This window comes from Erinaceus europaeus, chromosome 15 (assembly GCF_950295315.1).
Source record: "Erinaceus europaeus chromosome 15, mEriEur2.1, whole genome shotgun sequence".
NCBI classification, from domain to species: domain Eukaryota; kingdom Metazoa; phylum Chordata; class Mammalia; order Eulipotyphla; family Erinaceidae; genus Erinaceus; species Erinaceus europaeus.
In genome coordinates, this window is record NC_080176.1 from 350495 (window position 1) to 365665 (window position 15171).

Sequence of the window (15171 nt, forward strand, 5' to 3'; positions counted from 1 at the left end):
GAGTCGAGCACTTTGTGCACTGCACCATCCACTGCTGTTCCTACGTGCAGCAGTCCTTTAGGGTGGAATACAACGAAATGTGAGAGACCTATCTATAAAATCTTTATTACAGGCAGTATTGGTCCACACACTACACAATACCAACAGTACAAGTTGAATCATTCAAAATCATCATCGGAACAGCAAAAAGACCAGGAAATAAAATTTGAATTACTTTTCAAAAAAAATTCAGTGCTCATGATTCTCAGTTCCCTTATTAGAGTGAAATGTACAAATACAGAAGAATACCCCATTTAACATATTAGTGTTAAATGGTTATTTGGCTTAAAATCCGAGTTAAGAAAATCCTTTTTTTTTTTCTTTTTCCTTTAACGACCTATGTATACAGATTAAGTAGCAAATTTTATTATTGTATTAAATTTCACTTCCGCTTAAAGCGTGAAGAATTTCATCCCTCTTGGGCCGAGCAGAACAAGTGTCAAGCCTCTAGTCACGGTGGCTTGTGAGAGGGACCAGTGCTGAAAGCCACTTAAATCGCCCCACGCTGGTCCCAACACTCTTCACTCCCAAGTCTCTTCGTAACATGGCAACAGGGCAGTGGTCGCTTCACACTGGGTGCCTCTGGTGGTGTGAGAAGTGACCGTCCCTGAGCGACAGCCTGCTTTCCTACCTAGTGGGGGCTGCTGTTGGGGGGTGGGGACCCCTCCAGACACCAAGACAAGCAGAAAGTCCACAGCAGCCTGCCACTTGCCTGCCAACACGCTCCGTTTGTTCTCACATCTGGTCCGTGTTCTGCTTGGGTGACAGACATCAAAGCCAGCATGTTAGTTTAAGTCTTTAAACAAAAAACTATATTTTCCAAAATCGTTATCGTTGGGGGCTATTAGGTGGTCTTTCCTGGCTTTGCTGAGCTTCATCTTCAAGGCATCTCTGCGCTCTTCCCACTCGCGCAACTCAGCGTTCCCGTGCGCGAACCTGCAGCCGCTGCCTTCCGAGCAGGTGCCGCTCATAAACCTGTGTGGACGCAGCCTGGTTAGCAGCCCAGGTGACAGTCCGCCCAGCTCCACAGGGACACCCCTAACTTCGTGGCTGACTCAAAACTCCACTCCCAGGCTTTCAAGAGTCGGAGCCACTCAGCTCTTAGTCTGGGCGCTGCTGGGGCACTGAACCAGGGCTGTCTCACAAGCCAGCCTGTGCTCTGTCCAGTCCTGCTACAAAGTCTCAAACTCAGGAAAATGATTATTTTACAGCCCTGAGACACACACACACACACACACACACACACGGAACGTTAATACTTTCAACTACTGAAATGTTTGTCATGATAAATCGTGGTTGGGGTAGGTGGTGGTGCACATGGTTGAGTGCACGTCACCATGTATAAGAACCCGGGTTCAAGCCCCTGGTCCCCACCTACATTAAGGAAGCTTCACGAGTGGTGAAGCAGGGCTGTAGGTGTCTCTTATTCAATATCTATGTCCTCTCTCTCCATTTCTCTCTGTCTCTGGCCAACTCATAAGAGTAAGTTAAATATATATATATATATAAATAGAACAGAAAAAGATACTGATGAGTGGGGTAGAGCAGACCACAGCCCTTTCTGAAGCAGTGCTGCAGCGAAGCTCTGGGCACTCCTGCTAACTCTCTCCACCCTGTGAAATAATAAAGCTTAAAAAGCAAAAAAAAAAAAAAAAAAAGGCTGCCAAGCTGGTGTAGTGGCTCTGCCTGTGGACTCTGAGGCAGGCAGATGAGAGCTTCAGGTTCAAAGCCTGTCCTCCCCAGAAGCCAGTGGCCCCTGCTGGTGGAGAAAGAAAAAAGTGGTGTTAGGTAAATGTTGATTTTGGTCAGTTCTTTACTTTGGGCCTAAATTTGGAAACAAGATGCAAGCAGTGATCTGGCAAAACAGGAGGAGTAAGGGCTATCTCCCTTTGCAGGGAGACACTGTCCCTTCCAGCTTCAGTGGTGGGGCCCTTCGACCCACAAGGTCCATTTGTAATTGGGGAGGTATCGATCCAGGGTGGCTTCAGAACTGCCAGTCTCGACCGCACCTCAGCTTGTGGCCGCGGGGACCCCCACGCTCATTCTCAGCAGACAGAGATACGTGTCACCCCGAGGGGAGTGTTAGGAAGTGGCCGAGTTCTGGGGGCCTCAGTGAGCAGTGGGCAGGGAGGATGCCCGTACCTGTCGCAGATGCTGAAGCAGCCGGTGGGGAAGCGGTGCTGCCAGCAGTACTGGTCGTCCTCCATGTGGAAGACCTTCTCTTTGTGCTTCTCGGAAGAGACGTGGTCCTGCCACTGCTTCTCGCTGTTGCAGTTCTTCCCACACACCCGGCAGTGGAAGTCCGCCTGTGTGGGGACACGCTTGGCCATCAGCTGGTGTCGCCTGCAGCCCCGAGCCCACCGCCAGGCAGGTGCGGGAGCGACCTGCCCGCACCCCACTGTCCGGCAGGGGAGTGTGGCCCAGGAGGTCTGGGCGAGTCTACGCATTAAGCCCCCAAACCGCATGGGGAAGCTGCAAGGCTGGTGCTGTGGTGCTGTCTGCCTTCTCCCCTCTCACAGAAAATACAGAGTTGGGGCCAGGTGGTAGTGCACCTGGTTGAGCTACAGTTATGATGCTCAAGGACACAGGTTCAAGCCCCCTGATCCCTACCTGCAGGGAGGAAGCTTCACAAGCAGTGAGGCAGGGCTGCGGGTATCTCTCTCTCTCTCCCTTTTCCTTTTTATCTTTTTAAATCATCTTTATTTATTGGATAGAGACAGCTAAAATCAAGAGGGTGATAGAGAGGGAGGGAGACAGAGAGACACCTGCAGCCCTACTTCACCACTTGCAAAGCTTTCCTCCTGGTGAGAACCGGGGGCTTGAACCTGGGTCCTCGTCCACTGTACTACATGTGCTCAACCAGCTGTGCCACCACCCGGTCCCTCCCTTTTCTATCTCCCCTTCCTTCGCAACTTCTCTCAGTCTCTATCCATAATAAATAAAATATTTTTTAGAATACAGAATAAAATTGAGCTCGGGTGGGGCTGGGTGATGGCATACCCAGCTGAATGCAAACATTACCATGTGAAAAGAGCTGGGCTCAGTCCCCTGGTCCCCACCTGCGGGGGGGGGGGGGGGGTTTCATGAGCAGAAGCAGGTTTAGAGGTGGCTCTCTGTCTCTGCCCCTCTCTAACCCCCTTCCCTCTCGATTTCTCTCTGTCCCTATCTAAAACAAATAAACAAATTTACGTTTTAGAGATTCAATATTTATTTTAATGAGAGACAAAGAGAAAGATACAGAGAGAGGGGAGAGATAGAGATACGAGAGCCCTGCTCAGCTCTGCTGATGGTGGTGCTGGGGACTGAACCTGGGACCTGAGAGCCCCAGGCACGAAAGTCTGTTGCAGAATCACTATGCTGTCTCTCAGCCCAAATACATGTTTTTTTTTCTTTTTTTAATATTTATTTTCCCTTATGTTGCCCTTTTTTTATTGTTGTGGTTATTATTGTTACTGATGTCGTCGTTGTCGGATAGGACAGAGAAGTGGAGAGAGGAGGGGAAGACAGAGAGGGGGAGAGAAAGACAGACACCTGCAGACCTGCTTCACCGCCTGTGAAGCGACTCCCCTACAGCTGGGGAGCTGGGGGCTCGAACCGGGATCCTTATGCCGGTCCTTGTGCTTTGCGCCACGTGCACTTAACCCGCTGCGCTACCGCCCGACTCCCCCAAATATATGTTTTTAAAAAACTGAGTTGAGGAAGTGGCGTAGCAGTGTCACACATGCCCCTGGGTCCATTCCTTGGCACAGCCAGAACATGATGATGATGATGGCTGGAGAGAGAGCTCACAAGGTTAAGGGCTCGCTTTGCCAGTCTCGAGGTCCCCAGCACCACATGGGAGGTGCTATGGCATCAGAGAAAGCTCTGGTCTTAAGGTGTCTCAGCCTGCCTCACACACTCACACACACACTCTATCTCACACACACTCACACTCACTCTCTCTGTGTGTCTCTAGCTGGATGAAAAATGTCCTAGAGCGGGGAAATCACACATGCTCAAACACCCAGTTTCTTAAACAAACAGACACATAAAAACTAAGAATAATAACAATTAAAAAGAATATACGTCTCCTGGTGAGAACCTGAGCCCAGAAAGAGCCTGAGGAGGAGGGGCTGAGCACAGCTGCACAAAGTGGAGAAACAGGCTGAGCACAGCTGCACAATTTGGAGAAACAGGCTGAACACAGCTGCACAAAGTGAGAAACAGGCTGAGCACAGCTGCACAATGTGGAGAAACAGGCTGAGCACAGCTGCACAAAGTGAGAAACAGGCTGAGCACAGCTACACAATGTGAGAAACAGGCTGAGCACAGCTACACAAAGTGAGAAACAGACTGAGCACAGCTGCACAAAGTGAGAAACAGACTGAGCACAGCTGCACAAAGTGAGAGAAACAGGCTGAGCACAGCTGCACAAAGTGAGAAACAGACTGAGCACAGCTGCACAAAGTGAGAAACAGGCTGAGCACAGCTGCACAATGTGGAGAAACAGGCTGAGCACAGCTGCACAAAGTGAGAGAAACAGGCTGAGCACAGCTGCACAATGTGAGAAACAGGCTGAGCACAGCTGCACAAAGTGAGAAACAGGCTGAGCACAGCTACACAATGTGAGAAACAGGCTGAGCACAGCTGCACAAAGTGAGAAACAGACTGAGCACAGCTGCACAAAGTGAGAAACAGGCTGAGCACAGCTGCACAAAGTGAGAAACAGACTGAGCACAGCTGCACAAAGTGAGAAACAGACTGAGCACAGCTGCACAAAGTGAGAAACAGACTGAGCACAGCTGCAAAAAGTGGAGAGACAGACTGAGCACAGCTGCACAATGTGGAGAAACAGGCTGAGCACAGCTGCACAAAGTGTAGAAACAGACTGAGCACAGCTGCAAAAAGTGGAGAGACAGACTGAGCACAGCTGCACAATGTGGAGAAACAGGCTGAGCACAGCTGCACAAAGTGAGAAACAGACTGAGCACAGCTGCACAATGTGAGAAACAGACTGAGCACAGCTGCACAAAGTGAGAAACAGACTGAGCACAGCTGCACAAAGTGAGAAACAGACTGAACACAGCTGCACAAAGTGAGAGAAACAGGCTGAGCACAGCTGCACAAAGTGAGAAACAGACTGAGCACAGCTGCACAAAGTGAGAAACAGACTGAGCACAGCTGCACAATGTGGAGAAACAGGCTGAGCACAGCTGCACAATGTGAGAGAAACAGACTGAGCACAGCTGCACAATGTGAGAAACAGACTGAGCACAGCTGCAAAAAGTGGAGAGACAGACTGAGCACAGCTGCACAATGTGAGAGAAACAGACTGAGCACAGCTGCACAATGTGAGAAACAGACTGAGCACAGCTGCAAAAAGTGGAGAGACAGACTGAGCACAGCTGCACAATGTGGAGAAACAGGCTGAGCACAGCTGCACAAAGTGAGAGAAACAGACTGAGCACAGCTGCACAAAGTGAGAAACAGACTGAGCACAGCTGCACAAAGTGAGAAACAGACTGAACACAGCTGCACAAAGTGAGAGAAACAGGCTGAGCACAGCTGCACAAAGTGAGAAACAGACTGAGCACAGCTGCACAAAGTGAGAAACAGGCTGAGCACAGCTGCACAATGTGAGAAACAGGCTGAGCACAGCTGCACAAAGTGAGAAACAGGCTGAGCACAGCTACACAATGTGAGAAACAGGCTGAGCACAGCTGCACAAAGTGAGAAACAGACTGAGCACAGCTGCACAAAGTGAGAAACAGGCTGAGCACAGCTGCACAAAGTGAGAAACAGACTGAGCACAGCTGCACAAAGTGAGAAACAGACTGAGCACAGCTGCACAAAGTGAGAAACAGACTGAGCACAGCTGCAAAAAGTGGAGAGACAGACTGAGCACAGCTGCACAATGTGGAGAAACAGGCTGAGCACAGCTGCACAAAGTGTAGAAACAGACTGAGCACAGCTGCAAAAAGTGGAGAGACAGACTGAGCACAGCTGCACAATGTGGAGAAACAGACTGAGCACAGCTGCACAAAGTGAGAAACAGACTGAGCACAGCTGCACAATGTGAGAAACAGACTGAGCACAGCTGCACAAAGTGAGAAACAGACTGAGCACAGCTGCACAAAGTGAGAAACAGACTGAACACAGCTGCACAAAGTGAGAGAAACAGGCTGAGCACAGCTGCACAAAGTGAGAAACAGACTGAGCACAGCTGCACAAAGTGAGAAACAGACTGAGCACAGCTGCACAATGTGGAGAAACAGGCTGAGCACAGCTGCACAATGTGAGAGAAACAGACTGAGCACAGCTGCACAATGTGAGAAACAGACTGAGCACAGCTGCAAAAAGTGGAGAGACAGACTGAGCACAGCTGCACAATGTGAGAGAAACAGACTGAGCACAGCTGCACAATGTGAGAAACAGACTGAGCACAGCTGCAAAAAGTGGAGAGACAGACTGAGCACAGCTGCACAATGTGGAGAAACAGGCTGAGCACAGCTGCACAAAGTGAGAGAAACAGACTGAGCACAGCTGCACAAAGTGAGAAACAGACTGAGCACAGCTGCACAAAGTGAGAAACAGACTGAACACAGCTGCACAAAGTGAGAAACAGGCTGAGCACAGCTGCACAATGTGAGAGAAACAGACTGAGCACAGCTGCACAAAGTGAGAAACAGACTGAGCACAGCTGCACAAAGTGAGAAACAGACTGAGCACAGCTGCACAATGTGGAGAAACAGGCTGAGCACAGCTGCACAAAGTGAGAAACAGACTGAGCACAGCTGCAAAAAGTGGAGAGACAGACTGAGCACAGCTGCACAAAGTGTAGAAACAGACTGAGCACAGCTGCACAAAGTGAGAAACAGACTGAGCACAGCTACACAAAGTGAGAAACAGGCTGAGCACAGCTGCACAATGTGAGAAACAGACTGAGCACAGCTGCACAAAGTGAGAAACAGACTGAGCACAGCTGCACAAAGTGAGAAACAGACTGAACACAGCTGCACAAAGTGAGAGAAACAGGCTGAGCACAGCTGCACAAAGTGAGAAACAGACTGAGCACAGCTGCACAAAGTGAGAAACAGACTGAGCACAGCTGCACAATGTGGAGAAACAGGCTGAGCACAGCTGCACAAAGTGAGAAACAGACTGAGCACAGCTGCAAAAAGTGGAGAGACAGACTGAGCACAGCTGCACAAAGTGAGAGAAACAGGCTGAGCACAGCTGCACAAAGTGAGAAACAGACTGAGCACAGCTGCACAAAGTGAGAAACAGGCTGAGCACAGCTGCACAAAGTGAGAAACAGACTGAGCACAGCTGCACAAAGTGAGAAACAGGCTGAGCACAGCTGCACAAAGTGAGAAACAGACTGAGCACAGCTGCACAATGTGGAGAAACAGGCTGAGCACAGCTGCACAAAGTGAGAAACAGACTGAGCACAGCTGCAAAAAGTGGAGAGACAGACTGAGCACAGCTGCACAAAGTGAGAAACAGACTGAGCACAGCTGCACAAAGTGAGAAACAGACTGAGCACAGCTACACAAAGTGAGAAACAGGCTGAGCACAGCTGCACAATGTGAGAAACAGACTGAGCACAGCTGCACAAAGTGAGAAACAGACTGAGCACAGCTGCACAAAGTGAGAAACAGACTGAACACAGCTGCACAAAGTGAGAGAAACAGGCTGAGCACAGCTGCACAAAGTGAGAAACAGACTGAGCACAGCTGCAAAAAGTGGAGAGACAGACTGAGCACAGCTGCACAAAGTGTAGAAACAGACTGAGCACAGCTGCACAAAGTGAGAAACAGACTGAGCACAGCTACACAAAGTGAGAAACAGGCTGAGCACAGCTGCACAATGTGAGAAACAGACTGAGCACAGCTGCACAAAGTGAGAAACAGACTGAACACAGCTGCACAAAGTGAGAGAAACAGGCTGAGCACAGCTGCACAAAGTGAGAAACAGACTGAGCACAGCTGCACAATGTGGAGAAACAGGCTGAGCACAGCTGCACAAAGTGAGAAACAGGCTGAGCACAGCTGCACAAAGTGAGAAACAGACTGAGCACAGCTGCACAAAGTGAGAAACAGGCTGAGCACAGCTGCACAAAGTGAGAAACAGACTGAGCACAGCTGCACAATGTGGAGAAACAGGCTGAGCACAGCTGCACAAAGTGAGAAACAGACTGAGCACAGCTGCAAAAAGTGGAGAGACAGACTGAGCACAGCTGCACAAAGTGTAGAAACAGACTGAGCACAGCTGCACAAAGTGAGAAACAGACTGAGCACAGCTACACAAAGTGAGAAACAGGCTGAGCACAGCTGCACAATGTGAGAAACAGACTGAGCACAGCTGCACAAAGTGAGAAACAGGCTGAGCACAGCTGCACAAAGTGAGAAACAGACTGAACACAGCTGCACAATGTGGAGAAACAGACTGAGCACAGCTGCACAAAGTGAGAAACAGACTGAGCACAGCTGCACAAAGTGAGAAACAGACTGAACACAGCTGCACAAAGTGAGAGAAACAGGCTGAGCACAGCTGCACAAAGTGAGAAACAGACTGAGCACAGCTGCACAAAGTGAGAAACAGACTGAGCACAGCTGCACAATGTGGAGAAACAGGCTGAGCACAGCTGCACAAAGTGAGAAACAGACTGAGCACAGCTGCAAAACGTGGAGAGACAGACTGAGCACAGCTGCACAAAGTGTAGAAACAGACTGAGCACAGCTGCACAAAGTGAGAAACAGACTGAGCACAGCTGCACAATGTGGAGAAACAGGCTGAGCACAGCTGCACAAAGTGAGAAACAGACTGAGCACAGCTGCAAAAAGTGGAGAGACAGACTGAGCACAGCTGCACAAAGTGAGAGAAACAGGCTGAGCACAGCTGCACAAAGTGAGAAACAGACTGAGCACAGCTGCACAAAGTGAGAAACAGGCTGAGCACAGCTGCACAAAGTGAGAAACAGACTGAGCACAGCTGCACAAAGTGAGAAACAGGCTGAGCACAGCTGCACAAAGTGAGAAACAGACTGAGCACAGCTGCACAATGTGGAGAGACAGACTGAGCACAGCTGCACAATGTGAGAGAAACAGACTGAGCACAGCTGCACAATGTGAGAAACAGACTGAGCACAGCTGCAAAAAGTGGAGAGACAGACTGAGCACAGCTGCACAATGTGGAGAAACAGGCTGAGCACAGCTGCACAAAGTGAGAGAAACAGACTGAGCACAGCTGCACAAAGTGAGAAACAGACTGAGCACAGCTGCACAAAGTGAGAAACAGACTGAACACAGCTGCACAAAGTGAGAGAAACAGGCTGAGCACAGCTGCACAAAGTGAGAAACAGGCTGAGCACAGCTGCACAAAGTGAGAAACAGGCTGAGCACAGCTGCACAATGTGAGAGAAACAGACTGAGCACAGCTGCACAAAGTGAGAAACAGACTGAGCACAGCTGCACAAAATGAGAAACAGACTGAGCACAGCTGCACAATGTGGAGAAACAGGCTGAGCACAGCTGCACAAAGTGAGAGACAGACTGAGCACAGCTGCAAAAAGTGGAGAGACAGACTGAGCACAGCTGCACAAAGTGTAGAAACAGACTGAGCACAGCTGCACAATGTGAGAGACAGACTGAGCACAGCTGCACAAAGTGAGAAACAGACTGAGCACAGCTGCACAAAGTGAGAAACAGACTGAGCAGCATCCGGGAGTGCAGCAAGGATGGCCAGGGCCTGATCTGCAAGGCTGTCTACTGTGAGGATGGAGAGGGCAGCTTCACACGAGGACTCCGGGAGCATTTCCACCTGCAGGAAGAGCAGGAAGGACAGGAGGGCCAGGGCATTCCAACGTTAAATGGTCAGGCCGCACCTCCTTCAGTGCATGTAAACTGAGCCCATTCTGCGGGCGGGGGGGGGGGTGGGCTGAGCTGTGTGTGACCTGGGGAGAGACCCCCATAGCACCACTGCGCCATCCACAGAGCTCCCCCAGCTGTCCACAGTGCTTCCAGGTGGCGTTAGACACCAACCCCAGCACCTCACCAGGGAACGGTGTGTGTACTGACTTCTGAGCCACCCCCCCAGGATTTCCTTCGCGAGAATCTCAGGCCCAGCGAGTTTGGCTGACGCTGCTCAGGTAAGGTGGCCTCAGAATAGGGGCTGACTCCAGGCAGATACACAGCCGGGCCAGGGCGTGACTGGGACCTACAGGAATCAAGGGAAAGCTGCCAGCAGCCACTCGGCAGGACTAGGCTCACTGTGTCAACAATCTGTCACTAGGCCTGGAGACACACCTGCTGGATGTGGCTCCTCTGGGACTTGGGACAATGAAGGGACAGGCTTTCTCTGTGACGTCTGTTTACTCTACTGAGGTACAAACGGCAAATCGTCTCCTTTGTCTGTTCTGTCACCAGGGTTATTGCTGGGGCTCACCCTGCAGGGCCCGAAAAAAGCTACCACTCCCAGCAGCATTTCCTAAGCAGGAGTGAGTCAGACAGAGAGGAAAGACACCAGCAGCACTTGCTCCACAACTCGCGAAGCGTCTCCCCAGATGACCAGAGGCTTGAACCCAGGTCCGTATGCATGGGAACGCAGGCATCCTACCAGCTTGTCAATATCAGCGCACTGCGGGTAATGGGCTGAAGATGAGTGGCTCTTGTTTTCTTCTCTACTCTTTTGCACAGTTAAAAGGAAACCAGTCAGAGACCACAGGTGACTCGGTATACCTGGAGAGCCCAGGGGACGGAGGCCCGGCTGCAGGTAAGAAAGGGGGACTGGGGACCGTGGGTGGGGGTGCGGGCACCTCATGTCCCAGTGCCTCTGTGCCCAGCCCGGGGCCGGCCCTCTCGATGCAGCACACAGCCCGACCCACCAAACTGTCCTTGCTGAAGCTGCACCTGTGACTTGCCCAGGGGCTCCACTAGTGAGAAGGGGAGCAAAGGCTTGGACTCCACATCCTCAGACTCCAAAGCCAGAGCAAGGATCCAGGAGGCTGGCAAGATAGCTCATCCGGACAGGGTGCTGCTCTCTCCTTACACGGCCCTGCTTCCAGCCTAGCCCCCATCGAACTAGAGGCCTAAGCTGTGGTCTTTCTCACTCTCTGCACCTCCTTCTGTCTCTAACTAAAATAATGGGGGGAGCGCGGGCGGCAGCGCAGCAGGTTAAGCGCACCTGGTGAAAGAGCAAGGACCGGAGCGAGGATCCCGGTTCGAGCCCCCGGCTCCCCACCTGCAGGGGAGTCGCTTCCCAGGCGGTGAAGCAGGTCTGCAGGTGTCTGTCTTTCTCTCCCCATCTTCCCCTCCTCTCTCGATTTTTCTCTGTCCTATCCAACAACAACGACAGTGACAACAATAACAACAATAACAACGGTAAACAACAATGGCAACAAAAGGGAAAAAATGGTCTCCAGGAGTAACGGATTTGAAGTGCAGGCACTAAGCCCCAGCAATGACCCTGAAGACAAAAAAAAGAAAAAGAAAAAAAAGAATGATAATGCTGATGACAGAGGAAGAAGGGAAGTGGAAGGGAGAGTAGAATTCGAAGAGGGAGGAGGAGGAAGACGGCCTCGTGCATGGGGAGCCTGCACTTCACTTCATCCGTGATCCATGGGGCCGTCTCCCAGCCAACAGGGGAGTTTGCAGGATGAGGACGGTGAAGCCGGGGCAGGGGACCGAGACGAGGCAGACACGGCGGGGGAGTCACGGCAGACCCTCCACCAGCTGGGCACAGGAGGCAGGCAGCCACGGGTACTCACCGTGACCTCGGCATAGTCCGTAGGCATGTGGATCTGCTTTCCGCTTTCCTTGCCGGACTGGCTGGTCACGTCATCATTCTTTTCATTTTTTTCACTCTTGAGCCAGAGCTCATAAAACTGCTCCATGTCTTGTACTAAAGGAAGGAGGAGCCAATTTCAGAACACCAGTGGACTGCACACTTCTCTAAAGCAAGCGGACAACCCCGTGAGAGACCCAGGAGGATGGAGCAGAGGCCGAACTGATCCGTGGAAAGCTGAAGCATCTGAGTCAGCGGGAGACCTGACTCAGGGCTGTCGAGTTCCTGCGATAATGAGCGCTCTGTAAGTGCGAGGCACTTATGGGTGTGTCTCCGATTCGGAAGCCACTCTAGGGCATTGCTGAAAAGAAAGGCTGATAGGTCGGGGTAGATAGATTGGGCGGTGGGAATTGTGTGGAGTTGTACCCCTCCTACCCTATGGTTTTGTTAATTAATCCTTTCTTAAATAAATTTAAAAAAAAAAAAAAAGATAGCGGAGCAGTTTGCAGAAGACTTTCCTGCCTGAAGCTTCAAAGTCCCAAATTTAATCCCTAGCGCCATCATAAACCAGACCCTAGCAGTGCTCTGGTAAAAAGAAAGAGGTGTGTGTGTGTGTGTGTGGGGGGAACATCTGGCATTAAACACATATGCTTTTTCACTGTCACTGAGGAAGAGGAGCAAGAGAAGCCTCCCAGTCAAGCCACAGCCTAGACACCACAGGCTGGGCCATAATTTGCAACCACGAGAGGCGAGTCTGGTCCGGTCGGGGGGCCCTGGGCTGCCTCCTATGTCAAGAACAGCGTGTTCCTCGTGCACTTGTTTTGGAACCAGAGAACTCTTGCTAGGGAGGGTGTGGGGCTTGTCCTGTGGCTTGTAACAAGTTTTTCACCATCCTGGGATTCTACCCAGGAGACGCCAAGGGCATCCTCCCCAAGTCATGACAATCACGGTGCCTCCCATGAGGCCACTCCCACGAGGGACCTAGGGGGAAAGTTGGAAGCAAATTCAACGGGACACCAGCCCCTGACACTGGCTGTGGAACTGAGGCCAAGGGGAAGGGGTGGCTGAGGCGAGGGGTGGGCTCCTCTGGACCATGGTCAGGGCTGGTGTGGCGGCATACATCAGGAAGGTCTGAAATCGCACCCTTTAAACATAGAGTCTTGTGAACCAATACCACTTCACTAAAAATGTCAAAAGTTGCAACCCAGGAGGTGACAGTGGATAGTTTCAGGCTCTCAAGCACGAGGTCCAGAGATTGATCCCTGGCAGCACATGTGCCAGAGGGTGGCTCTGGTTCTCTGTCTCCCTTTCTCCCTCCTCCTCCCCCTTCCCCTCATATTCATATATATAATTAAATAAGCAAATATATAAAGTAAAAGTTGGGGAGTTAGGCGGTAGCGCAGTGGGCTAAGCGCAAGTGGTGCAAAGTGCAAGGACCGGCGTAAGGATCCGGGTTCGAGCCCCCGGTTCCCCACCTGCAGGGGAGTCGCCTCACAGACGGTGAAGCAGGTCTGCAGGTGTCTGTCTTTCTCTCCCCCTTTCTGGCTTCCTCTCCTCTGTCAATTTCTCTCTGTCCTGTCCAACAACGACGACATCAGTAACAACAATAACTACTACAATAAAAAAAAAAAATAAAGTAAAACCTGGGGGAAAAAAAAGATCAAATATATATATATATATATATATATATATATATATATATATATATATATATATATATATTTTGCCTCTAGGGTTAATGCTGGGGCTCTGTGCCTGCACTACAAATCTACTGCTCCTGGAGGCCATTTTTTCCCTTTTGTTGCCCTTGTTATTTTTATTGTTATTGCTCATTGTTGTTGCATAGGGCAGAGAGAAATCAAGAGAGGACAGGAAGACAGACAGGGGAAGAGAAAGACAGACACCTGCAAACCTGCTTCACTGCTTGTGAAGCGACCCCCCCTGCAGATGGGGAGCCGGGGGCTCAAACCAGGATCCTTATGCGTCCTTGCGCTTTGGCCATGTGCGCTTAACCCTCTGCACTCTTGCCTGACTCCTAAGTAAATTTTTCAAAAGGCTCCAGGCATGACCCAGTGATGATAGCTAGGGCCTGTTACGTGGCAAAATTCATTCCTGTTAAGAACTACTGTGCACTAGAGAAAGACAGAGACAGGCTGGGGGTGTGGATCCACCGGTCAACACCCATGTCCAGGGGAGAAGCAATGACAGAAGCCCAACCTCCCACCTTCTGCTCCCCATAATGATTCTGGTTCCAGGGATAAAGAACAGGAAAGCTTCCAGTGGAGGGGATGGGAAACAGAACTCTGGTAGTGGGAACTGTGTGGAATTGTACCCCTCTTATCCTATGGTTTTGTCTATCATTATTAAATCGAAGGAGAAGAAGGAAGAGGAGGAGGAGCACAACAACTACTGTCCAGTGGAGGAAAGAAGTCCAGGTTCACCACCCATGAGCCAGAGCTCAACAGTGCTCTGGCAAAAACAACAAAGAAAACAAACCACTGTGCTTTGGGGGTGGTGGTGGTGGTGCTGTTGGCTGACACCTATCAGGAGAAAAGTAATCATACCCATGTGTCAACAATTATGCTACCAACCACTTAGCTCCCAGTAAAACAACTTAAAAGCAAAACAAAACAGACAAAAACTACTGTTCTGTGGCTTGGGAATGGCTCAGCCATTAGAGTTTTGGACTTAAAGCCTGAGCTTCCCAGTTCAGTCACCGGCACCGTGAGTATCAGAGTGGTGCTCTGGTCTCAGCCCCCAACCCCCATGTCAAACTCTCTTTCCCATGTGTCATACATAAAGTTAATGTTAAAATAAGACAAGTGTGACAATGAGCATCGGCTTGGGTTAAAACCCAGTTTAGCTGAAGGCCCAAGTACTTCTATCAATGCAGCAGCCAGCAGGTCAGAGATGGGCTTGGATTTGCTCCGTCAGACCAGTGTCAAGAGGAAACGTTAAGGTGGCATCTCCAGAGAGGCCTGGCTTCAGTGATGCCCTTACTCCAAGAGCGCCAACAAGAAGTCCTGCCCTTGTTGGCCACTCAATTTTTATGTGGTTCAAAATGTAGCAGGTTGCAGTCTAGCTGGCCCTTGTAATCTAGAGATTCCAGATTATTTATTTATTTATTTATTTATTTTGCCTTCAGGGTTATTCATGGAACTCAGTGCCAGCACTGCTCCCAGTGGCCAGTTTTTCAAATAGAAATTTATTTAGAGCTTGAGAATTTACTACATAATTTACATTCAGAATGCTTCTTTTCCATTGTTAGCTCTTTTTAATAATCTAGCTATTAAAATGTTTTGTACATCCAAAGATCACTGGATGTACAAAACATTTTAATAGCTAGATTATATTCATTGTGTTTTTTTC

The 15171-nt window shown here is 50.2% G+C and overlaps 1 protein-coding gene across 3 annotated transcripts in view; it reads right to left on the reverse strand.

Annotated features, from left to right (window-relative positions):
- Positions 1–235: 235 nt before the first annotated feature.
- Positions 236–15171, reverse strand: part of ZC3H7A (zinc finger CCCH-type containing 7A) — a 53685-nt gene continuing 38749 nt past the window's right edge. For all 3 annotated transcript variants that reach the window (XM_060172350.1, XM_060172351.1, XM_060172349.1), the window contains 3 exons: positions 11786–11919; positions 2182–2345; positions 236–1014 (listed from right to left, as the gene is read on the reverse strand). In XM_060172350.1, the coding sequence (XP_060028333.1) occupies positions 825–1014; positions 2182–2345; positions 11786–11919 (488 nt within the window). In that variant the 3' untranslated portion in view covers positions 236–824. The remainder of the gene's footprint in view (positions 1015–2181; positions 2346–11785; positions 11920–15171) is intronic.